Source organism: Falco peregrinus, chromosome 2 (assembly GCF_023634155.1).
Source record: "Falco peregrinus isolate bFalPer1 chromosome 2, bFalPer1.pri, whole genome shotgun sequence".
Taxonomy (NCBI): domain Eukaryota; kingdom Metazoa; phylum Chordata; class Aves; order Falconiformes; family Falconidae; genus Falco; species Falco peregrinus.
The window spans coordinates 33793860-33820924 of NC_073722.1; the positions used below are offsets into that span (position 1 = coordinate 33793860).

The 27065-nt window shown below is 34.8% G+C and overlaps 1 protein-coding gene across 17 annotated transcripts in view; it reads right to left on the reverse strand.

Moving 5' to 3' along the window:
- The window catches only part of SLIT2 (slit guidance ligand 2), a 266644-nt gene that overhangs the window by 29856 nt on the left and 209723 nt on the right, over window positions 1-27065 (reverse strand). For 8 of the 17 annotated variants that reach the window (XR_008746100.1, XM_055797551.1, XM_055797549.1 and 5 more), the window contains 13 exons: window positions 26591-26734; window positions 25161-25327; window positions 24195-24327; window positions 21077-21145; window positions 18598-18669; window positions 18302-18373; window positions 16858-16929; window positions 14198-14361; window positions 11646-11678; window positions 8610-8734; window positions 8381-8478; window positions 6791-6930; window positions 2726-2752 (listed from right to left, as the gene is read on the reverse strand). Coding sequence is in view for 16 of the 17 variants with exons in the window: in XM_055797551.1 (XP_055653526.1) it covers window positions 2726-2752; window positions 6791-6930; window positions 8381-8478; window positions 8610-8734; window positions 11646-11678; window positions 14198-14361; window positions 16858-16929; window positions 18302-18373; window positions 18598-18669; window positions 21077-21145; window positions 24195-24327; window positions 25161-25327; window positions 26591-26734 (1316 nt within the window). In the remaining variant the exon portion in view is untranslated. The remainder of the gene's footprint in view (window positions 1-2725; window positions 2753-6790; window positions 6931-8380; window positions 8479-8609; window positions 8735-11645; window positions 11679-14197; window positions 14362-16857; window positions 16930-18301; window positions 18374-18597; window positions 18670-21076; window positions 21146-24194; window positions 24328-25160; window positions 25328-26590; window positions 26735-27065) is intronic. The other 9 variants (XM_055797550.1, XM_055797552.1, XM_055797548.1 and 6 more) reach the window with 5 other exon arrangements.

Sequence of the window (27065 nt, forward strand, 5' to 3'; positions counted from 1 at the left end):
GGCAGGTAAGTTTTAAGACAATTAAGGAAAACAAAAGATAAGAAATAGACCAGAATCAGTAATGGCAGTGATCAAACTAGTAGCAGGTAGCTCAGCTTGCCAAGGGTGCCACGTATATTCTCCCTTTATGAAAATGCATTAAAATTACTTTTAAAGTTGAACTTCTAATATAGATTAGTCATTTGAAGTATATTAAGCTAGATGAAACAAAGTTTTACAATGAGTGATGAAAAGCAAGAGTGGCAAAAGTATCTCTTTGTTCTAAGAAGCTGTAACACTTACGTGTAGGTCTTACAAGAATGAGGATTATGATCCTGATTTAATGAAATAATTAAACTTTTAATCAAGTTTGATATGACATGATTTGCATTTGATTAGTTGCATGCTTAAATTTTAGGCAAACTTACTTGATTACTAAGAATTGAAAGTAACTCAACTCCTTTCTTGGAGTATCAGGGCAGCCATGTAGTAATGTTTTGAAACACATAAAAAAAATTAAAATCTATATCTGTCTGTGTCTATGGCTTGCCTAAACTGAGATAATTACTTAAACTATGCCCCCCTCCCCCCCTCCTTTCCCCCCCCCTACTACTACTATCACAGTTCAAAAGATATCTGGCATGATGAAATTGACTGATCCTTCAAGTGACATAGAGACCATTATTAACTTTACTGTTCAGCTGGCAAGCTAATACAAGTATGTATCACATACACATCTGCTTAATTTTGGTGCTGAACTTATTTCACATCCCCTGGGTAATTTGTTTGTGAGGAATTTGTTCTTGATATAATCAGTAATTTTAATATATTATAGTTCACACTTGTATAATACATTTACAGTCACTATAGCTCTGTTTAGGATTCATTGCCTTTCTTCCTTTAATCACATTTAGAGACATTTAAACTATCAGCAAGACTAATTATACACAGGTAACAGCTGCTTCAACTTGAAATGCAGACTTGAGTTTCTTCATAGTAGCATCTACCCTTTATATTCCATTTGAAAAACTGTTTTTCATGAACAGAGAAATTAAGTTTTTCTTTTAATTTTTGGAAGTAAAACCTAAAATACTTTCATTTACGCTACTAGAAACCAGTGACAAAGCAGCATTTTATCCATGAATCACAGATTTCAAACTAGTTACTGTAATCTGCTTGGTTTGGGGGTTGGTTTGGTTGTGGGGGTTTTTGGTTTGGTTTTTTTTGTTTGTTTTTTTTTGTTTTTTTTTTTTTTTTTAGATTAAAACCAAGAATAACAAAGAACTCAACTTTTATCTATCTTTATTTATACTAGGCTTGTACTTTTCCTAGTTTTTCTATAGACAAGTACTCTTTATAAAATCAACCAGTTTCATACTGGGATAGTAACACAACAATGTAGAAAAAATAACTTAGGAAGTGAAAAGGGCAAAGAAAATCAGGAGGCTATCTTTGCTGTCCAGATAAGTAATAGTAAAATGTAAATATGGCAACATGTCCAAACAGAATACCACATAAGCACGAAACACCTTTGGATGGAATAATTTTCTGGAAATGTCTTGTTCTCTCCATCAGTTACAGAGGGAATTTAGGCTCTGAGTTTAAGCTATAAGAATTATTCATCAGATACCTAAATTAATCAACATAGATAGCACAACTGAAGCCTTACTCAACATGTTATTTCATGGATAATGAACATATTTTTATAGAATCATAAAATGTTTGGTTTGGAAGGGACCTTAAAGATCATCTAGTTCCAACCCCCCTCCCATGGGCAGGGACACCTTCCACTAGACCAGGTTGCTCAAAGCCCCATCCAGCCTGGCCTTGAACACTTCCAGGGATGGGGCATCCACAGCTTCTCTGGGCAACCCGTGCCAGTGCCTCACCACCCTCACAGTAAATTATTACTAGTGAAATATCATATTGCTTTATAGATGGCACAATATAATTATCAAATTAAATTAATGGCAAATACACTACAAGATGATTCATTTGCTTTTAAAACCAAATATTTAACTTCATAAATACGTTGTCACTGCCTATGTTAGCTATCAGATTGCCTAGGCGATCAGACTGTATAGAAGATAGTTTATCTCCATTAGTGAGATAGTTTTTAGGCAGAAACTTAAAAAAAATGTAAAAATCAGGAACACCCAAAGTTAGTGTCATAAATCTCTCCACTATTACCTTTCTTGTACCACAGCCTCAGTTTAATGTAGTTATTTCAGTTTCTTTAGATATTTACAGCAAGAAAAGGCCAGAGAAATGATGAGTAAGATTGCCATTTTATACTCCAGCATATTTTCTAGTACCATAATCTAACGAAGAAATGAAGGCAAAACAGTGCTATAAAACATAGAATACATTAGAATGGAACCAAGGTATGTCTTTAAGGTGATGAGAATAAAGATTTGAGAAGATCACCACGTAAACTTTTTTGTTAGTCCTATCAGTGGCTGCACAACTTTTTAATACATCTCAAAAAAAAAAAAAAAAAAAAAAAAAGACAATGAAACTAGTATTAAAGTACTCCTGCACAGTGATCTGCATCTTCAACAACATTCTTCTGACATGTAATCACAGCAAGAGCCAAGTGCCTAATTTGAAGATTTGCTGTGAGCTTTCTAAATCATATCTATATACGATTTATTTGATCATTTGTAAGAACTGAAATCCATGCACCTTTAAGGAAAGGAAAGTGAGAAACCAAAGTAAGTGAAAATAGGCTTAAAAGACAACTGACCTTTTTCCACTTCATTCAGATTAGCAGCTTGCAGTGACAAAGACAGAAGAGACAAGAGACTTTTTACATTGTAATACAACAGCATAGCACATTAAGCTAATGCACAACTATAGCAGCAGGGGGGTTGGTATAGCAAAATGAAGCAAGCTTCAGTGTCTCACCTACAGCAGAGCAAAACAAACAGAAAAGGTAAGAAGTACATGCCACCGGTGGCATAAGAAAGGTTTTACTTCTGGATCAGTTAGATTTGTGATCTAATGACTGATGATAACGAGTAAGAGAAATGATTTGTAATCTATAGAATGTACATAAAATGACCTGAAGTTTACTAGACTGAGCTTAAAATAAAGGAGATGGTAATGTTAAAAGAATAGTGAGGTTAAAGAGTGCAGGACATAGTGAGGTATTTAAAATGCTTTTATTTCTCAGGGTTTCATCAGACACCCTGAGTGTTCACTGATTTCATTTGCTTACTGTGTTTTAGTTACAGTCTATGATCTTAAGAAAGCTCATAGTATAGTACGAATACCATTCTATGCCTTTCCACCTGTAACTGTGGATGTATTTCTAAAACTTAACTGAGCTACAGAGAAATGGATTCCTGATTCTTAAGTAACAACATCATAAGCTTTTTTAATTCTTTGTTTTTTAAAATCAAGACTACATACATGAGAAGTATCAGTTCTCAAGGGATTGTATAGAAAAGTCAGAATGTGACTGTTTTTACACTGCACCATTCTTTACAACATTTTATTTAGGTTTTGTATGTATTTTCAGAGTTAATTTGAGTTCTAACGAGCCCTCCACCTGAAGATAAAGCTTTACAGAAGAATGATTTGCGTTTTATACCAGCAGGTTTCAGCTGACTTCTTCATTATACTGTGCTGCCGAAACGTAAAGCATATTTGTAGATAACCATTCACCCAGAAAAGTATCCTGGGCCGGTGCACTTCCACATTCAGTGCATATATGCTGTGACATCTTGAACACAGACAATTCGAAGTATTGCCAACAGAATTAAAAGAGAACAGGACAAGCCTACAGTGGTATTTTCCTGGTATGTATACTGCCTCAATCTCCAGCAACTTACAGTTCAGGGACTTTCTGAACTAGAAATAAGTATCTCTGAATTTAAAAATACTTTCATCTACGAATATATAGCCTGTTTTCCTCACTATTAACCTACTTTTGCCCAGCTAGTACATGAACTCATATAGCGAAAAATACCTGTCATAAAAAAACCACATTAGCAACATGCATATCCGATTTTAACCTGTTAAAACAGATACCAAAATCCATATGTTACAAAGTTCCTCATGAAAAATCACTGTATCCGTACTGGACGGGGATTCTGTTATTTATCTTCCAAATCAGGCTATAGGCCAGAGCGGGAAAAAATAAATAAATCCTATAAATAATTTGGTACCTCATACACACTTGAGGCAACTGTAAGATTATATTCTGAACACTACCATTTCTAGATCCTGATGTGTCCAGACTACTGTCAGTCTAATTCTTAGCACTGAAGGTTATTTAATTATTACGCAATATCAAGGATGACAGATGTGAAGACCCCTTGCCTAGCTCAACGTTTTATATCTTCTCCTTTCAATTAATCTCAAAAATGACTTAGGGTCTCACAAATTGTGTCCTATCCTCAGATGCTTTGTCAGATAGATAGTATATTATAGAATTCTGTACTGTATCCTGTGGAATGAAAAACCTGAACTTTCGCTTCAATTTTTGCCAGACCTATCTATAAAATGAGTTGAGGCTCTAACGTTGTATGTTAAAAAAAATACATGTGTCTTTGTTTTTGTTAAGGTGTTGACAAAAATCAGATGAGATAGTGTAAATTCTCAATATTTTTTGAAAAACAAAACAGCTGAACTTATTGATTACAAGTAGATTGTTTTGATTTATTTTAGAGCTGGTGAGAAGATTCTCACCTACTCACATGACCTACTGACTTCAGTAGTGATTATGAGTAGGCATTGTGTCTGTAAAAGCAAAGCTCTTTTCCTGAAAGAATTACAGTTAGCAAACAAAAACACTTGCCATGTAAACTGATTGTATTTTCCTTTCAGAATTATGCACAACTATGAATTAAATATAAAAAACACACTTTCTTGTATAAACTAAAGCACACCTACAATAGAAACATCAACAACATTAGCATTGTTTGTTCTCTCCTTTTTGCTCTAACCATATTGATGCATACAGAAATGCTGTAATTGCTGTTTCAATTGTAAATTAAAATGTACATTTCAATTACAATACTACAGAAATGCAACAGGCACACTTAATCAAAGTTTTAGGCAGGCTAGCACTTATAAACAAGCCTTTGTATCCACTCCACAGATATTTAATACAGAACAGTACTTCCTATGGCGTACTGTGAATACAGAAAGCTATTGACTCTTAGCAATTAAATGCACCTAGAGCAATGTTTAAAATGAAGACATGAATGACACAGGTAAAAAACACCTGCAAAGCTGCAGAGGAGGAATGTATTTGCAGCTGAAGGGTCTACTACCCAATAGATAAATGAAACCTCTTAGCATGAAGCCACTGAACAGGAATACTGGACTGATGTAATTTCAGTTTTATTTCTTTTAGCCTACACACTAGAATATCTGATCCCATTTTTAAAGCAGATAGTAATTGATCCCAGGGGAGCTGAAGCTTGATTCACATATACCTGAAATATTAATTATAGGGGAAATAGCAAACACTGTCTCTACTTATTGACGCTGTTAGCTGTTATTTGTTTCTAAGGCTTGAACTTTCATTTGCTCTTGGGTATTAAGGTATCAGTACCTGGCAAAACAGTATTTTTCCTAAGCAGAAAGTATGTCTGTTCTTCCAGATGTGGACTATCAACTGATTATTAAATACCTTATTCTGGTCACTTGTACTTTCAACTTGTATTGCTATAGGTATTGTAGCTTATTCTGTATGGAGAAATTTCTGCCACACATTTACCCAGCGTAAGTACTGGATGAATACACGTATTATATTATGAAGTTATATTTCTTATACTTGCATTCAGTCATCTTCACTCACTGTGGGTTTCCAAGATTTAAATATTGACTTTAAATTTGAATACCCTAAAACATGTGAGCAATCCAATAGCCTGTAGAACTACCGATGGAAATATCTTGGATTAAAAAGGAGTTGGCTGTGTTTTCAATAAATGAAATTGATTAATGAGTTCACTTCTCCTCCCAGTTTTCCAGAATTCAAATTTGATTGATTAATGTAAAGATATAGGATGACTGAGTAGAGTTAATTCCCAACTTATGGTGGATTTTGCATTTATAAGCATTTCAAATCATAGTTTTGTGAAATTAAGCTCTGTGTTCTCCTAGTGGTAGACTAACTGACAGAAAATAGATGTCTCATTAGAAAAACTATAAAACAGATCAATGTAAAAAATAGATCCTACTTATGCTCCAGTGTTGCTGTTCTAACTACATTACATTCCCACAGAGATGATGACAGCAAGCAAGAGACCCTCTGTCTCAAAAAGAGGGGAATGCTTTGACCTGGATCTCAACTGATAGAAAGAAATAATTAGACACTAATGAGTTGTGGGTTTTTTTTACCCCTTTTCTTTCTTTTTCCTGTGCTAGAACAGAAAGCGTCACACTCTGCATTAATGTTTCTAACGGCAGGTGGGAAAGCATCCAGGGGTGCCAAATTCAGTTCCCTACTGTCACAGATCCTTTTCTGCCCTGTTAGTAACATAACGTACACAGGATAAAAGCAGAATCTTTTTTAGCTACAGAGGTTCTTCATTGAGTGTCTGGGTGAAGACTAGGGAGGGACATATTTTGAATGATCTTTTAAACATCAAATTACTGTAATTTCAAAACTAACAGAGGAATTAATGAGCGAGTATTGTCTGTTTTTGACTAAAAACCACATAGGAGAAAAATATGGAGGGAAACCTGGCTTTAAGACAGTTGTAGAGTTGTAGAGACTAATTCACCTACAAACTCAAAAATATTACTATTCTGCTAGGAATTCTTGAATTACCTGTACTTTCTCTTATACTCCTACCTGTATATTCAGGTGGACAAAGGCAAGTATAGTTATTAATTCCATCCACACAGGTAGAATTATTTTCACAGTCATTGTCCTCACAGTCATCAACATTTATTTCACAGTTTTCACCTTCAAATCCATCTGCACAAGTGCACCTGTAATACAGAAGACAAAACTAACCACATGGACATTTTAGCTGGGGAGTCCAGACAGGAAGATCTGCAATTAATAGGTACAATAATTAATAATCATTATCCATAAAGAACATGTCCGATATAAAGTAAAAAAAAAAATAATAAAAGTTACCAAATTTTTTTTAAATGTATTTTAAATTACAGAAAAAAAGACTTCTAAATTCGTGCCTTAATCTTTAGCTTAAGGAACTTAAATTAAATCACTGAGGAATCCTTCTGAAAAGTGTGCTACCTTTATATTACAAGATTAGATTATATTTTTTTATGGAAAGTGACTCCTTTGTTTTTTTAAAGCTAAACACATGGAAAAGACTATGGAATCAGGGAGTAGTAGTAAGTAGTATTCCACTATCATTCAATTAAATGTACCAATATTTAACATTCAATGCACAACACATGTATATTTTTTACAAAGCCTCTTATTAATTATTATTAATATGTATAAAACAAAAATATATATAAACAAAAACTCTTCAAAGCAGTAATTTGTTTTGCTTTTAAGTATGTTTACACAAAACAAATACACCAAAATATTAAATGTAAAAGATCACTCAAACATGACTACACATACATTTTCATGTAATATGCACTATCTATAATTTCTGCATCTTTCATGATAATTGCTTTGATTTTCAAAGTCTGTAGTGTTTAAAAGAAATAAATGAAAAAGGTCAAGTTCTGAGACATGACTGTCACTTTAAATTCTAGAGGCATTGTATTAAGATGTATACACTTAATTTTTAATAGAAAACTATTCAATCTTTGGGCAGAATTTGGATTAAAAAATAAGAATAATGTCATAATGAATTGCAAGATAATGAATAGTATCTTTTTGAAGTGTCACTTCTAACAAGCTTGAGGTGTAGATTATTAAATGACTAATAATTTCACGTAAGAATGCTAAAGAACTTTATTTCATAATTCATGAAGTACATCTGGAGTAATTGTACTGTGTGATTAAATAACCCAAGATTAAAAATGCTCACAGCATGTTTATCTGCTGCATAGTGAGTTTCAAATGAATCATTAATTTTCTGTTTCATTGGGATTTACATTTTATCATTTACATGCTGTCTGTTGAAGTAATACACACAACAACAGATGAATTGTGAGATTTTTTCAGCAGGGATCTAGCTAGCTATTAATTAGCATAATGGAGTCAATACTATGTTGTCTTGACCTGATATGCCTCAACTAATCACAATCATTTGTTATTGTCTTTAACAGTTTCAAAGCTTTAGAAGCTTTCCAAGGATGGCAACATGTTCTGAAAACTTCAGAAGCACTGAAAATCTGCCTTTGCAGTGCTCTTACCAGCAAACACAGAGAATGCAAAATTTAACACCAAAATCTATTCGCATATAAAACTCAGTAGTTTTCCATCCCACTGTTACAATTAAAAACAACCTACCAGAAACCATCTTTTTCTCCTTCTTTCAGATGACAAGTTCCGCCATGGTGGCATGGGTTACTAATGCAAGCATGGATGGGAATATCACAGTCTTGACCCTACACAGGGAACAACAATTATAATTTAATAATAAAATAAAAAAGTAGTGGAAAGGAGCCAAATAAAACTTAACGGTTGTTTAGGAGAAGCTTGCCTTTCAATAAGCTTTTGCTCTTCGTTCAGTACCTACCTTGAAACCATATGGGCAAGTGCATCTATAGAAGTCGACTGGATCATTGTTGCAGGTTCCATCATTTTTACATGGATTTGATAAACAAGGGTTACACTTAGCAAGAATATTAACATCCACAGGCCCTTAAAAATACAAATTGGATAGTCAGAAACAAACAACTATTACTTTATATTTGACAGGATACATCTTCCATGTTGCTTTAAATTTTAAAATGAAATTTATATTCTAGACTTTGTGGTGTTTCTGTATGAATGGAATGCTTGACTCTCCTTGATTCTTTTGACAAGACCATTTGGATTTTTGGTTTAATCATCACTTTTTTTTTTTTTTTTTTTAAATCCACAACAAAAAAACTAACCCCAAAGTGATTTCCATATCCTCATTCTCTGAAATCTGTCCAGTTCTGATCAATGATAACGACTTTCCCTTTGTATTAACAAAATGAAGAATACAGTTTCATCTTTTGTCTCCATAGGGGGTAAAAATTGCCTATGAGAAGAAGTGCTAAGTTTGCAATCCTGCCCTTGATGGTGTTAACTGAGAATGCTATTTTTAATGTGTTTTTGTTTAATTTATTTTTTATCTGCAGGATCACAGAGATGGTAAAATGAACCAGTAAAATGGACCTGTAAATTGGTTGAACATCTGTGAATGGTAATGAAATTGCATTGTCCAAGTTATCTCACTGTAAATATCTCTGTATTGTGCTTTGCTCCCTTACGGAGTCAGCCACAGCTCTGTGCGTTACTGCATTAGTTGAGCCCAGAGATAATGCAGACTGTACCATGAATCTATATGTAAATGAGGGCTGCAATCCATGCTTGCAGTCCAGTTTCTTATATTAATGATTATAATGACAGAATTCAGAAATGAATATTGACAAAATCTGACGTTGCAGAAGCCAGACTTAGAGCTTTGGCCTACGTATATCTTATCCCTATTATATAAATATTTTATATGCTTATTTTCCTGTTGTTTTACAATTTTAATAAAGGCTTTTCATGGTGAATTTTCAAGTTAAGAACCATCAATTTCTAATTTTTTTTTTCAAGCAACCCAAGAAATCACTTGTTATTTGTTAAAAATTAGAAATCACCTATGTATAAATGTGATTAATTTTCATATACTTTGTGACAGAAAAATGTTTGATTACTGTAACAGAAAATGGGTGACTTGGCCAAATGATTATTAGGAGAATGAATATGCATTCTCTACTATCTCCAGATCTAGTGTCTGATGACATATTGCCTCCAGCTTGATTTTGGATTTCACCTATGGAAAAAACTCCTTCAGTTATCCACAGGTGATTTATATTTTTTAAGGTATAATCTGTGATTTCTTCTAATTAAATGCAAACCCCAAACTCCTGAGCCTGGTGGAACTGTCTGATTGCTCCATAACAAGCTTTGTTCAAAATGAGCCAGACTGCAAAGTCTTCCAAGCTAACAGGACATTTTTACTGAGATAGGGAGTTTTGGGTTTTTTTAAACTTAGATTCCGTAACTTACTTACTTTCTTTTTCTTTGCAAAACTAATCTCAGATAAGTCATTGTAAAGGAGCTGGCATGGAAAGAAGACTTGATTATAAGGATTCAGTAGGGGCTGTTAGATATGGAGAGCTTGACTTTTTAAAAATTGTTTCTTTTAAATCTGCAGTTGTTGGTATCCTTCTGTGTCAAAGCTTGCAGACAAATCCAAAGGGAGGAACACAGTGATCTGTGATAAGATGCTTATTGGCATAGCCACAATCTATACGGATCATTGACTATTCTTGCTTTCATTCCATTATTTTGAAAGAGAAATCTATACCTGATTAAAGTTTCTGTTAGACCAGCAAACAGCAGAGGTAGAAGAACTGAAACAAACACAGCAGAAGCAACATCTAGAAAGTCCTGCCTGTGTACTCCAAACTATTGCTGATTATTGCTAGAGTACATTAAGAGGCTCTGTGAAAATAGGCACATATTTAAAAAAAAGAAAAAAAAAATTAACACTTTGCTGAAGCCTGGAAGTCTTTGCTTTCTTGCCTCAACTGATATTCTGAACATCGTATCCTCTTTTCTACTTCTCATGCAATAACATGCTATTTATCTGGCATGAATTAAAAAACATTCAGTAACTAAGGTTATTTTCCCTACCAGATTAGCAATCTAAATTTCATTTCCAAACCAGAGCCAGAAAATGGGAACCTAAGTCTCAACAAGATAGTAAACAACACTGTATCTGCTTTTATGCTGTAACTATTATATTTGTAGTAGCCAACAAAAACTAATATTTTGATTTATCATTCTTCAGTTGTAAGATCAAAGAATGGAAACGTTTCAGACACTTTTACTGAAGTCTAATGGAAAGGCAGTTCTGGAACCTATTTTCATTTGCACTGTACCATTCCTTTCCTTTTTCTGCTTGCATGTGTTAAAAGACTTGCATACAAGAAAGAATTGAGTTCGTAACCTATTGTTTAGTTTTGCATATTGTAGATATGTATATTCTTGAATAAGCCATAACTGGAAAGAAATCCGTAACATAAAAGATAAAAAAAGCAGTATTCTTTTGTAAACAGAGAAAAACTAATGACATTTTATTGACAAACATACAAACACACGTAGATATCTAACATTTTGGAAGAAAAACACGACACAAACTCTCTCAAAACCAGCTTCTAGAGAAACCTGTTATGAGGAAAACTTTTGAGCTCTGACATTTCATGACTCATATTCTGTCTTGCATATGGCCTCACAATCAGTACCTACACTGATTCACCTATACTAAAGCTGCTAATGAGATCAATGATTTTAGTTTGATGTAGTGAAAACAATCATTTCCTCAAGCCCAGGCTTTTAAAATAACAAAATTGTTCATACAATATATTAAATGATATATCGTGAAGAGTCAGCTGTGAATACATCAAAGGGGAAAACAGACAGTAAACATGCATGTCTTAGGAAAGAAGTCTGCTTGAGGTACACAAAAGGAAGGGCAGAAGGTCCGTTCTTAATCAGATCAGCCATTCCAGATTACTTATAACCTTACCTGGTATCAGAAAACCACACGGCCCTGGAATCTCTAGAAGCAGGGCATGGATGATAAAGGGGTAAAAGTAAAAGATCGAGAATCTGTTAGAGGCCACATCAAAAAAAAGGAAAAACCACCCATAAAAGTAGAAAAAACCCTGAAAGACGAAAATACTAAGGGATGAATCCTGGAGCAAAGGAATTCATAAAATTAGAGTAAGGTACAGTGATTTTATGGAGTTTTACAACTGAGATTTTATTTCAAAATGCTCATTTTCACTGGGAGCTATTCATTACGTAAGCAAAATTCAAGCACCCATTTCGCTTGCAATTGAATCCAGAGACTGTTAAGAGGGAATTACACACTACTCTTCCTGTAAATATACACACAACGGCAAGGCCATAAACAGACATTCCAAAACCAGTCCTGTCACTCATAGTGTAAAATTTTAGTTTTATTAGTAAAATAGCATCTTCCTAATTTCTATTCAGCAGTTCATTTTTAAGCAAAGATAAAATTACTTATCTTTGAGTAACAGACACATACTGTCTTACAGGGCCATCATGTCATTGAAAAAGCTGCTGATTTGCAATCTGTAATTATGAGCATCTTCATAAGACAGTGGCAGGAAAATTATTTTCTCTCAAAGGTATCCATAATACCAGATTTCCACTCTTGGAAGTGAAACAAATACAGTTCTTACCCTGCATAATAATATAAAGGATATTTTCTGATGGGCAAGATGGAGTAGGATACTTTTTGGATTGTCTGACAGAAACATAATGATCACAGGCAGGGGTGATACAGTTTCTAAAACTGACAGATTTGGAAAACAACCAAACAGGCCCGTCATGTCCATGCAAATATTCTTTCGGTTATATCCCTAGAACAGTGTGTAATACGAGCATATCTGCAATAATGTTCAGTGGATGCTTGTAGAGAAAAAGATCAGACTGGCCAGCAAACATCCTACCTAAAATCAGACTAAGGTATCTTGCAACAGATGAGTGTCCTATGCAATGAACACTGGCATGACCTCAGAGATGCTGTTAAAAAATTACAAGAAGGATTTGGAGGGAGAGGCAATTCATTGACATCACAAGTAACAAAATGGGTTCCAGTGTTTTTTTCTTTACAAAAGTTTTTTGACAGAAAGCCCAAGGAGAGAAAACTAAATAGGATGAATACACATTTACACAAGTAAAGAACAACCTTGGTGATGCGAACTCCGACAAAGTCCCATTGCTTTTTTAAGAAAGAAATTACAAAGGGATTAAGCTCACCTTTGAAGATACATTAACAGATGAATAAATCAAAATAGCTTGAAGATTACCTAACTGTGAGAATAAGTTACTTTGACAAGACTTAAGATCATATGGCCTCGAGCTGCAGTAGAGCAGGTTTAGATTGGATATTAGGAAAACTTTCTTCACTGAAAGGGTGGCCAAGTAATGGAACAGGCTGGCCAGGGAGGTGGTGGAATCACCATCCCTGGAAGTGTTTAAAAAACGTCTAGATGTGGTGCTTGAGGGCATGGTTTAGTCGTGGACTCGGCAGTCCTGGGTTAATGCTTGGGCTTGATGATCTCAAAGGTCTTTTCCAACCTAAACAATTCTACAATCCTATGATTCTATATTTATCTGATGCCTCAGAAAAAAACTATAAGCTTAGTAATGTCTTACAAGTATAAGCACACATAAATTCTGGGGGCTTTGTTGTTTTAGTTTTGTTTTTTTTTCAGTTGGGGATTTCAATGTTTCTAGATCAGGACCATTAAAAATTAAGCTACAGCAAAAGTCTTATGTGGTTTCAAAATATTTAAGAAGGGAGACGTGGATGGAATTGAGGATGACTGAACAGTAAAACAAACCAAGTTCTCTCTCCATGTGAGTAAAAAATATTTTTCCAAACCAGAAAAATAGTAAGTTTCAGAAAAAGAACTTAGGAATTTATAAGTTGCGATGTAAATGCCATCAATGTTGGTACCAACATGGACATAAATATTATTGGCCCAAACCCTGAGAAATGTCCTGATATAATGTTTTAGAATGAGACCTCTATAGAGGTAATCTACGGATTTTCTTGGGTTTGGGTTTGCTTCTTTTTTATGCCGTCTTCTGAAGTATCAGAGGAAGTGTTTGGGACATATTGATGCAACTAATTGCAGACTGCAAGGATTATGGATGTACTTTTTACTGTAAATAGTCTGAAAGAAAAAGATGTTCTTTGGCTAAGGGAAGTGTAGATATTTAAACTGTAGTTCATGACTGAGAGAGTACCAAGTACCTATGTACATCTGTGTACTAAGGAATACTGTACTGCAAGTCGGAAGACATTTTCCCCCCATAGATTTCAAAAGAAATAGGCATTGAAGTCTTTTTAAAGATAAAATAAATACAGTTCCTGAATGGAACCAATGGCTTCATTCCTAAGCATGAGGAAGAATGATGAAAAGGTTGAGTGAAGGTGCTATAATAAATGTATTTAGAGCACACGGGACTCTTATTTTACAGCTCAACTGTTTGTGAGAGTGCAAAACTGACACTTCAAAGAGAAAAAAACAACAGTACCTTGGCAAGTAAATTTTTTAGAAGGAGTCGTGAGAAGAAGTTTATCTGCCATTTCTCCAGGACCAGCACAACGTGCAATACCAGGTTCTTTGTATTCTGATTTTACCCAGTCAGATAGCCACTGCATGTTACAATCACAATAAAGAGGATTTGCTCCAATAGCCCTATGGAAAACAGACAAACAAAAAGGGAATAAATGATTTAAATGATTGCTTTTAAAAAGAGAAGCCAGAAAACCTTCAAACCACAAACCTGCTCTCCCTCCATAAAACTGACTGTAAGAGCATGAAATGTTTGGATTTGGGTTCTAAAACAAGAAGTGATAGTTTTAGCAGTAAACTTGGTCCAGAAACCTAGCTATTCTTATCTGCATGATGTGTGAACTTTGGAGAGCCAATACTAACTAGCTCTATTTTGCCATTGGTACGTAATGGCCAAGATCAGCTGCATCAGCAGAATGAAACTGATACTGGGAAGCTAAGTTAGCAAGAATAAAGTACTTCTTCTGAAGCAGCCAAGGCAACCCCACAGAGTTCCACCCTGGTATTTTTACTTTTCAGTTTATGGCTCCCAGGCTAGTATAAACCATCTGCTTCTAAGCTTCCAAATTTGATTTAATTATTTCCTCTTTGGAGCTCTCCCACTGAACTCACAGCTATGTGCAGAATTCTGCAAGAGGTCTGTTGCACAAGTAAATAAAACTACACTATCCTAGCTTTGTGATAGGTACATAAGAATTGCCTCGTTATGAAAGCAAAACCATTTCTTCAAATAAATTTGATTTTTTTAAAATTAAAGATTAATTTAGCTAGAATTAATTTCTATATAGGCCTTTTAAGTGTCTATTTTCTCTGCTAGAAACTATAAATACTCCTAAAACTCTTAGGACAATTATATGTTTTGTAGGTAATTTGGAGGACAGAAGCATCTATATAGATGTACTCATATTCCTTTTAAGAAATACAATAAGCATAGAATGTTCAACAGATAATCTTGACATGTGCACACACTGTTAAATAGCAGTATTAGAACATTCTCCTCCTCCAGATGTTTCAATACTTTTTTTCAAATTGTTCCACAACTTTGGATCAGTGGGTGTTCTAGAGATGCAAGGAAATCTTTGGCAGACAAGGATGGTAGAAACTACCACTGCTGGAACACTCTTTTCTGCTACGCTGAAGCAGGAAGCCCTCTCTTAATTATTGCTATATACTTCTAGCCAAACACAAGAAAATATATATACTTTTTCAGTCAGGCTTAAGTCAGAGCAGTAACAAAAATGACACCTAGTGACAGGGAACTTCTCATGCAAGGAGAAACACCCAGAAAGTGTCCACTCCGTATCTGCAAGGGTGAATGCCAAACTGAACTGAGATAACACAGTTGCTCTGCTAAAATCAGAATGCTAGTGACAATAACTGGTAGCCATTAAGAAAAAAATGACAGCAACAACAATCAAATCTGTGTAAGTTTTACTGATATTTCATGCATGTAAGCTAGTTTAATAGTAGCATTTGAATGAATTATCAATGACTTAAAGCTTAATCAGTATCAGTAAATTTCTGAGAAACGGCAAATTAAATGTAAATGTTCAATACTGAACTAGAAACAGATAATTAAGTTTTTTAACTACTGCAGCTGTTCAGAAACATAAAACCCAGATACATCTAAAGGCACTAGTCAACTTACTCCTCAATTGCAAGCAAAGATTTAATAACTATCCATAAACCCAACAGGGTGTACAGATAGGTAACTTGCTCTATCTAGGTTCTCACTGAAAATTAAAAACAGGAAAAGAATGGCCTCAAATTAAGTTCTGAAATCAGATGGCATGTATTTAATGTCAACTTAACAGACACTGACACAGAATCATAGGATAATTTAGGGCACTCTGCAGGTCATCTAGTCTCACCTCCTACACAAAGCAGGGCTCGCTTCAGTCAGAGCAGGCTTGCTCAAGGCTGTGTCCAGCTGAGCTCTGAAAATCTCCAGGGATAGAGATTCTTCTGCTTCTTTGGGCAACCTGTTCCAAACCTGAACGACCCTCACAGTAAAGAATTTTTCTTTGTGTTCAATCAAACTTTCCTTGCAGCTTGTGACAGTTGACTTACTCTTCACTGTGCACGTCTGAGAAAATTCTGTCTCTACCATTGCTATAACCTCCTCAGAGGCTTAAAGACTATTGGGTCCCTCCTTAGCATCTCCCCCAAACTAAACAAGCCCAGTTCCTTTAGCCTCTCCCTACAGCTCATATGATCCAGCCATCTCCCCACCTTGCTTGCCCCTATCCTGAATTTGCTCTGTTTCATACACATCTGCTTTGTACCTGAGAAACTGAACACATATTCCAGATGTGGCTTTAGGAGGGCCAAGCAGAAGGGAGTGCCCACTATCCTCAGTCACCTGGCTGCTCACTTTCTAATTCAGCCCAGAGCATCTTTAGGCTTCATTGCCATAAGGGCACATGGCAGACATGTTCAGTCTGCTGCCCACCAGGAGGCCCAGGAATTTTTACTGAGCTGCTAGCTCTCTGGCCAGTCCCCAGCCTGTACTGATGCATGAGCTTGCTCCAGAGCAGTCCTTTGCAATTTGTCTTTGTTCAACTACATGAAATTTGCTGAATGTAAAATAAAAAATATAGTTATCATCTGAATACTCACAGGTGTGATAATGCTGAAAGATCATTAAAAGCTCCTTCAGGAACAACAGATATATCATTGCCATGTAAAGACCTTAAAAAGAAAATAGACAGAATAATACATATGAATAAAAATCTGGTAAATGTTGCAAATGTCATCTGATCTAAACAGTTTTCAGCTTTTAACTTTGGTTTTTTTTTTGTTCCAGTTCCTCAATGTTTCCACCATTTCCATTTTTTTTTAAGATCTAACTGGCAGCCTACTCATAATTTGACTTTTTTTTATTCCTGAATTTTCTGAAGAAATGTTAATAATATGATTCTTTTTAAAATGAAAGAATAATTGTCAGTAAAAGTAGGCACACTTCTGCAAAGTACTGGGTTGGATTTAGGAATAGCAGAAGAGTTAGTATTTCTGACATTTTCAGCAATTCCCTAAAATTCCCATTAATTATGTTCATACTTTTTTCTAATCTTTCATGGATTTGTGGAAAATACAAGCATCAACTGTTTGTTAAGATAAGTATCAGAGTTACTGCCCTAATTTGATAGCAAAGTTAAAGAATGAAGATCTTATTAAACATCAATACAGGGAATAGGGTTCTCTCTCCTATAGCAAACCTGCATCTCTCCTTTTCTATAAATTCATTCAGTTATATGTATATCTAACACATATAGAATTACAGTTCTTGAAACCATCCATAGTTATTTAAAATAACTGAAGTTATATGAGCACACTTAAATAATGCCATACGTGAGACATTTAATCCAACTAAGCTATTAAATCGTTATAAACTACCCAAATGGAGGCAAAAATTACATGTTCTGTTGTGGACTTCTGAGAAAGAATTTTTGCACGTTTTTTTCTTAATGACAAACTGAAGCTGTAAACTAGATTGACTGTTCTTTATTTTCCTTCCGCCCTTTTTGTGCCCATTCAACCATGTTTTTCCTAGTGGTAAAATGGAAAGGTTTCTTGGAACAAAGAAGTAGTTTTATTGATTTTTCAATAGTTAGCCATGATGTAATGTTTTTGGAATTACTCCCATATAAATGAAACAAGAAAGAAATAAATTTATTATTGGAATTAAAATATTCAAAATTCAACTGCAAACCCCCCTCATATATACTGAAGAATTCATGCATATGGCATTTTTGTTAGACTTTAACGCTTATAACAAGGAAGAACATAATACAAAAATGAAATACAGCTAAGATTAAAAAGCAGAAAAGTAAAAAGTGTATGTCTGCATATACGATGTTGTCCAGGGTCACATAACCTCTTGTGCAGCATTTTGAGGGTATACTTCCCCAGAATGAAGCCACTTAAATTTTTAAGGCTATGTAATTATCACTTCTTAAATACCTGATAGGGTTTACAATCAAGTAACTTCCTACAAATTTGCTATCTGCTGTACAAAAATAAAAATTCTGGAAAATAGCAATAGTTAAAAAATAATACTTACAACAACCTAAGTGATTTCAACCCATCAAAAGTCCTTGCAGGAATACACCTCAGGCGGTTATAACTAAGGATTCTGAAAATATATAAAATATTGTCAGCAAGTGTATCAGCCATTCAGTAAACAATGCAGAGCATGACTAAAACCAGCTTTTGCACACATAGTAGTTAGGAAACAAGTTATTTTACAGCGTCCACAACAAGCAAGCTTTAATATCAACTAAATGCCCTTTCCTTCCAAGACAAAAAACCCCACACTGTAATGCTTCCAAACAGTTACTGTTACATGTTTAAACTTACAAGGTGAGCAGCTGAGTCATGTTGCTGAAGCTCTGATTAGAAAGAGTGCTGATTCTGTTGTTACTTAAATCTCTATAAAAAATAAATTCAGAAATTCAGACCTTAAAATGACTGCCCCATTCCTGAAACAATGTAAGTCAAACTGACAGACACATTATTTTTATTAGTAGGAGTAGTATCATCATTGGTATCAAAATTTAAAGCAGCACATATTTTTATTTCCACATGCCATATAGAAGCCCAGCAAGTGTTTAGCTTGATCAATGAAAAGCATTTTCATTTCAACACAGATAAAAAAGCAGCACAATGCAGTCTTATACAACAGCAATGCCCATCATGCTACTGAGTTAATAATGCAATCCTACATGAACCCAAGTACAGAAATGAAAGTGATGTTTTAAAGTGGAAATCATTCTAGTCATTTCCCTAATAACACCTAAATAAATATCATCTAATACTCTACTTAACACTCATGCTGAAAACATCAAAGCCCAGAGCTATTATTATAAAGAATACTATCTAAGATTTACAGAGAAAGCCTTAACATCTTTCTTGGTGTTCAATATTCTAATGAATAAAATCTTAAATGCAAGTATGATGGAAGCTGGAGTGGTATGCTGGTAGCTTCAAAGAAGCTTTGAAGAAGCTATATTAAATGTGAACAGTGCTTGCTCTTTAGTCTCACATTTTGCTGTAGTTTTCATTTTATGTTGACTGTTTCACTATTTCTCACCATATTTTATGGTGAAATAGAGTATTTCTGAGGGGACCTTGATATTTTAACTAAAAGTACTGTTGAACAGCTGTACAATATACATATTTCTCCACTTGAAATTTCATGAAAGCATGTAAGAAAACTAACTCATAATAATAAACATATTAGGCAAGTATAACAGAGCAATATATTAAAAAAAGAAATAAAAAGTTATAAATAAACGTTTTCCCTTGTTAATCTGGAACTTGGGAGACTTGTATGTAATTCCTTGTTTGGCCACAGAAGAACTATGTTTAGTGTTTTGGTTTTCCGAACACATCTGAGGAACATTTTCAATTCATAACAGCAGTATAAGGATACATTCAGAGGAGATTACAATAATGTGCTCCACAGGTCTGATAAATTGAGACTGTTAAAATTAATCTTATTTGCATTGTATTTACTATTTATCTATAATTTATTTTATTACATTTGTCTGCTAAATTGTTTGTGTGTGTTTTCTGAGTAGGAGGTAAAGTTACACGATTTCTGGCTGTGTTTGTCAAAAATAGACCATGAGTACCTCATCTCTGTGATGGAAGCCTTGTCACTATGCCTCTAATTAACCCCAGCTCTAGACATATATCCAGTGTCCACTGATACCGTTACTGCACACAATGCATTCTATACACTTGCTTCTTGTACTGTCATTCCAAAGTTTAGATGTATACATTTGAGAATATTGCAAGGGTTTTTCCCCTGTTATTTGCAAGATACAAAAACTTCTGGAAACATGGTTTTTCTAAATTTGTGACCATGACCACTTTTGTCTAGCATGAGGTAGAGGAAATCAAGTTCTTGTTTTTGAATGCAAACCGTTTTCAATTTTTGCAGCAAAGCTCTAAACCCAGTCAAAAAGAAATTTAAGGGATTTTGTTACTCCCCTCCACTTTTTATTCTGATTATAATGAAACCACAAACTGCTTTCAGAATGTTAGGCAGTTCAACTTCAGCTGGTATGAATTTTTATAGTCCTAACAAAGGCCAAGGAATTACAGCCACTTACATCAACGGTTTTCCTGTTTCTCTCCCTGTACTCTTACAAGGTACAGAAATCTTATTTAAATAATTCATGAAGTAGGGGCAATAAATTTTAGAGCAGCTAGTGATTTGCCTCAAATAACAGAGTGAGTCAGCAACAGAGTTGGGAATAAGGTGTTCTAGACAAGCTCTCTTTTTGAGTCATTAAACCATATATTGTGGGAGAAGGAGAAGGGTGTTCAAGTGTCACAACAGCTGTATGTGCTATTCTTATGTGAGGCACACCATGGAGTGAAGTGTATCACAGAATGTTTCCTTTGTCAGTGAAATAATTCTTTTTGGCATAAAAGCCTTTATGGAACTGCATAACAAAATGCTGTATTACTCTTAATACCTTACCCTAATTTCTCTAACTTTTTAAGATCTTACAGATTTCTTCAAGTTAACTGTATTTTCTGCATATTTACTTTGTGAGGTAATCACTGGAATGAAATACCCCTGTTTATAAAACATGACCAAGTATATTATACATAGGATGTGGTAAGTAGAATAAAATATCCGACATTATAAAATGTGGTTGGGTATTATATTTGCTAAAAGATACGATACATTTTATGTTTGGTTTTTTTTTTCTTATAACGAAAACAAGGTATAACAGAGTATTTTTGTTTTTTGGTTTTATTTATTTATTTAATTATTATTATTATTCATTCCAGTAAAGAATGTTTCTCTAAAACTACTTACATGAGTGTTAAATGCTTGTAGTTGGAAAGCTCTTTAGGAACAAGAGTAAATTGATTTCCATCCAAATAACTAAAACAAAAAAAATAAAACATAGAGCATTATTTTTTTCATTAAAATAGTAGCATCTTCATCCACTAATTTTAGAATCCAACATAAAGTTAACAACAAATTAATACATACTACTTCCTTTTTATAAGAAATCTTGCTTACAAATCTTGGTTTTTAGAGACACAACCGACGACCTGTACCCTGAAATCCACATGCTATTGTATCCAATATTATGAATATTATAAAGTAACAGTAATAACAACCAACACTTTTTAAAAATAATAAAAAGTACTATGTAAGACTCTGCAAAATGAGGTCTCTTTTATCTCCATTTCACACACATCTACAGGTGAAAAGTAAATCTGACTTCTTCACATTAAGCATGGGCTTTGAGCTGTTGTAAATAGAAACAGATCCTGGCATTGCAGAGGCAGCCCTTTACAGTAGAAACAGCAAGGGCTGGTCCCAGCTCTAACAGCAAATTCATTTGTCATGCCTGCAGTTCAGGTCACCTTCCCTAATTTCTCCCTGTATATTTCATGATATATCAGGCATGACATACTGCAAGACTGTTCCTTTGGAGTATGTTAGGGCCTAAAGACAGTAATCAATTACCCTTCGCTAGAAAAGTTACATCATTTTTTTCCTCTTTGTAGGTTTACAGCTCCTGTATTATATTGCTTGCTCTTTTTCCATGCTCATAATTCTCAATAACAGACTTGTTCATCCTTGGAGTTAACAGGTACAGAGCCATCAAACTGTATCAGCACCTGAGTTACGGGCAAAGGAAGGTAACAAGCCTTGCCTAAAAAGCTTCCAGTGTGCAGCCAGTCATTACAAAGTGCAAGTGGAGGTGCTCTTCATGTAACCAGGGCAAGTAGTTTAGAGATTATAAAAAGTGCTGAATTTACCCAATTCTCCAAAATGGAGTAGACAGTAGTAGACAGTAGCAGGAAGATTAAAGGTTTTTAGTTTCTCAAGTGGGGCAAGTGACTCGCTGATGGTAGTATGGTGGTCTTGTGTGTCCTGGAACCCAAGTAAAAACTACAGCCTCATTATCCCTATACAAAGATATTTTAGCCATCCAAATAGCTGGAACACACTTGAGTTAAAAAGTAGACTCTGGCAGACACATTCTCAGACCAGTTTTGAGCTTAATGTCTTTAACTATGCTGCAGCATCTTTGGAAACTTTTGTCTTGGCTAAACGGATGGGATGAAACACAGTTAAACTTAGTGAAATAACTATCTAATGAAAAAGCTTTTTCATTCTCTCTCTCCCCGGCCCAACCGCCCCCCCCCTCCCCGCCGCCCCCCCCCCGCCCCTTGGACTATGCCATCCTTAGGGCTGCTTGCCAAACGCAAAATATATGTCTCAATAAGTTTTATGCTTACACTATGTTAATGGCATTACATAAATGGTGGTGAATGGAGCATGGGCTCATATGCTTAATTATTAAAAAAAAAACCAACAACATTTAAACTTTTTGAAGAACTAAGTAACCTTATTCTGAGAAAAATTTTTTTTGACAGATAAATTAGGATATATTGCTTTAGCTTCATTAGAACTGAAGTACAAGTATCCACGTGGCTGATAAAAATTCCTCCTTGTTCAAATGAAGCAACTATTAAGATATTTTATAAAACACGTGAAGAGTACATCTTGGAAGGCTTATGCATGCTAATGAACAAGAAGAATCAATCAGCATGCAACTGCTAACAGGAACCACCTCTATTATGCTTTTGAAAAATATGCTAAATTGCATGCTAGACACTAATTAAAGCATACAGAATTGTACACAAATGAGTTTCCAGTCACAGTCAGGGTTCCACTTACAATTCCAAAAGTCTCTTTCTTTAGCTGCTTAATTTTACATTGCATCGATGCCCTTACACTGTCAAATTGTATTTATTAGGCCAGACTATATTTAATTAAGTTATCTTTTATTTGAGAAAAAAAACCAACACCAAAACCTAATGAAGTAAGTTATAGGTTTATATAGCTGTGTGCTAATTTGAGATCTTAGTAATTTCTCTTCATTAATGACTAAAGCCTTTTGGATGCTACTAAGCACCAAACTAGTGGTGGGCATTTCAGAATCTTCTATATAATACCAAATGTTAAAACAATAAAACTGTTTTAGTGACTTAAGAACACAGTTATGATGTCTTCTGAAAAAGCATTACATTAATCACTCATTATGAGGCATTTTATATATAGTATTAAATATTTGTCATATAGAACAGAAACTCCTTTTCTTGTCAATAATTTCTATTTATTTCTTTCAATCTTGTGACCTATCTGATCAAATGTTTACGTTTATTTTTTCCCCTTCATAATGCACAAAAATTGCCTCATCTAGTCCCGAGTAGCTTATTCAGTTGTTATCTTCAAACAATGCGTGAATTAGCAAGCTCTTTTTTATATCAATGTTACTGTCCATCTGCATATTAAAATATATATCTTTTCATAAAATGCAATCTTATCACTTTTTCTCATATAAAAATGTGTCAAGAGATTAATAAACTATTCCACATTGCATAAGACTGTCTATATGAAAAGACTTTCTATTAAAAGCAGTCTTTTTGAAATATCACAAATCCATGTTCACTATGAAAATATGTAAACACATTAATAGATTGTTTTATTTTTGCTTTTTCACGAAACTGAACTTCTTCATTCCTTCCTAAACAGTGATCATAGATTAATCATATTCACCGTTGCCTGTAATTTAACCCATTGTTACATGATATCCACGTTCAGTTACATGACAGTTTAGTGTTGGGGTTATAAATTCTGAGTGTGATTACAGTTTTATATACATCTAGTTTTAAAGCTTTTCAGTAACAGATAGTTCTCTTAGAGTGTTTTGGGGCTTACAGAGCATTGCTAGCTCAAACTTAACCTCAAATTTATCAAGGTACTGTGCAAGTCTTTATAAAGTAGTATATCAATAAATTTCAACTGATCTACTGAATCCAATTCTTCATTTTCTTCTCCTCTCATTCTTGAACCTGACAATATAAGTCTGACGCTTATTTTCATAGAATGGAAAAAATGTGCCACTTACAGTTCAGTTACATCTTTTGGGATGCCTTTAGGCAAAGCTTTTAGGCCTTTGTTGCTGCAGCGAACTACTGTGTCTAGACAAGTACATTCTGCAGGACAGCGGGACAGTGGAGAGCAGCTATTGTCATCATTTCCTGATTAATAAAAATAAACAGATGTTAAGGTTACTATACAAATGTCACTTCAGTATTTGCAATAATATCCCACCTAGAATTCCTATAAGCACACATGATATTTCTACATTATGATATCTCTAGGTAGGGAAAACACTAAGTCATCTCTGTAAACCATCACTCTTACATCGAACTTACATTTCAAGTTCATTTAGTACAATGCTGTTTTACTAGATAAAATTACTATTATACGGGGGGGTAGGGCTGGGGGGAGATCATTAAAGAAAGAGCAAAACTTAAAATGAAAGATGAAGCAAAATATATGTGGATTCTCCAAATTAATAAATTATTTTAAAAAAACAGTCTCTTTGTGGAAAAGTTACAGCCTTGAAAATTGACAAACTAATAATGCAATAAATGGAAGCATGTGTAAGAGAGATTCAAGATAGCAGCTTTTTTAAAATATATATCAAGCATCAAATAAGTCACAAACTAAGAAAAATGGCATGTTATTTGCTCAAGTAACCTGAAAGAGTGCTTGATTCAAGCACCAGCATTTGCAAATATTCTCATCTGAATTACATTTGATCAATTTATTTTATTTATATATTATCTCTAAATTCTGATTTACAGTCCTGAACATAGGCAAGAAAAACTTTTGAAAGCATATATACAATAGTCATGTGCTTGCTGATCACCCAGAAATGGGTGGAAGATTTTTAAAGTGATGGCAAAACTGAGTATGAATCACAGATGAAGTTATTTAAGGCATAAAACTTTGGGATCTGTGGGAATCATGCAGCCATACATATAAAAGCTGAAAATGTAAAAAGGTCAAATATTAATTTTCTTACCATCATCACATGTAAAATCCTGAATTGCCACATCCTGGATGGGAATCTCTTTGAGGAAGTAGGGTTTTTGGCAGCGAGGGTTCCCTGTCACAATGCGTTTCTTCCTTAGCCAGTCTCCAAGCCATGCAAGATGGCAGTTGCAGTTGAAGGGATTGGCCAAGAGGTTTCTGAAAAGCACGGGAAAGTTGACTTCGGATGACACCATTTTTTCATCCTATGTATTCAATTTCTATTTTCCAAAGCTAAGCTTAAATACGTTTCTTCAAACAATACTATGTACAAACCATAGGTGAAAGCTATAATTTAAGCTCTATGTGGTGAATCTTGATAAAACTCGTTTAGAAATAATTTAAAACTGTCAAAGACCTAACTTGTTGTCAAGCCACTCTGTACTGATAACACAATAATTTCATATAGAGATGATGGCAGATTACTTTACATTATTAGCTTTAACCTGACAACAGCTATTCCATTAATTTTTCATCTCAAGATTTCCATCTTTTATTTGCTCCAGAGAATAAGTTTCCTACCTGAAGTGACAGCTAAGTTGATTACATGCCAGTTATAAAAATGAATTTACTTCCAGAAGTCTCAGTACTTTTGGCATCTCCTTACTTCAGCACAAACCTATCGACAATTCCATTATTTATAAACATGTCATCCTTAATATGCACAAATTAGTCACTTGGTGCTAAGTGTCACTTTTGATATAAAAAGTGGATTAAGTACTTTCTTGAATGATGCTACCCACAAAAAACATTTCTTCATTAAACTGAGTGGCTGCTTTGCTCACCGTTTTCCCTTCCCTTAAATTACATATTTAAATATGTAATTCCATCATTTATCAACAGTCCTTAAGGACACGGTTTAGTGGTGGAATTGGCAGTCCTGGGTTAACAGTTGGACTTGATGATATCAAAGGTCTTTTCCAACGTAAATGATTCTATGGTTCTACTGTTCTAAATAAAAAAAAAGGATGCTTTTGATAGGAAATGAGACTAAAGCTTCATTATAAAACATGTGTGAATTAAGATCCTAAGTAGGCCGAGGAAATTTAAGATAATAATTGGCCAGCACAGGGCAGAAAGACAGAAAACACGGTGATTCAGCCAGTTGTGATCAGTGGGCTTCTGGGCTGGGGCAGGGCTGGGGGCGACACGGACATGAGCAGGACTTTTTTCCTGCCTTCTCAGGCACTTCTGGAAGGCAGTCCAATGCTGAATCAAAGGGCACCATGAAAACATAGTCTTCATGTGTCCAAGAGTCCAAAAATAAACTTTCTCAAAAATCTGCCTACAAACTCTTTTTTCCCTTATCTTTACCTCATGTTGTGAAACTATATATTAAACCATCAACAGAAATGTCATCAGGTCTAAATTTGGAGATTAGATGTTTAAATTTAGTTATGGTAAAACATGAACGTGACTTACAATGTAGAGAGGGAATGCAGTGTATCGAAGGAGCCAGGTGCCACGGTGGTGATCTGGTTGTCATACAGTGAGAGCAGGCGGACTGAGCTCAGGCCTGTGAAGCTGTCGTTTCCCACACAGCTCACACGGTTGCTCCTCAGCATCCTGAGAAAGGAAGGATCAGAATTTCTTAGCTTAGCCCAAGCAGGGGTTGGAGCTGAAGTGGCAACCCAAGCAAGGGCCCAGAGGTATGACTCCAAAGGGACTGCATCTGGTGGAGGGACCACGTGCAGTGATCCTGTGCCGCCTGTCCCCTCACTGAGGGGACTGAGCGCGATGTGTGTGGAGGAGACTGGAAAACAGAAGGATGGGTAGGGTAGGGTTCACAGAGGCAAGGGGTGTTTACTTTAAGTATTTGTGCATTGTTTTTTTTTTCTTTCAATACTAGAATCAGTGATTATGAGTCTTTTAATTGACAAATAAATTGATTGAAATT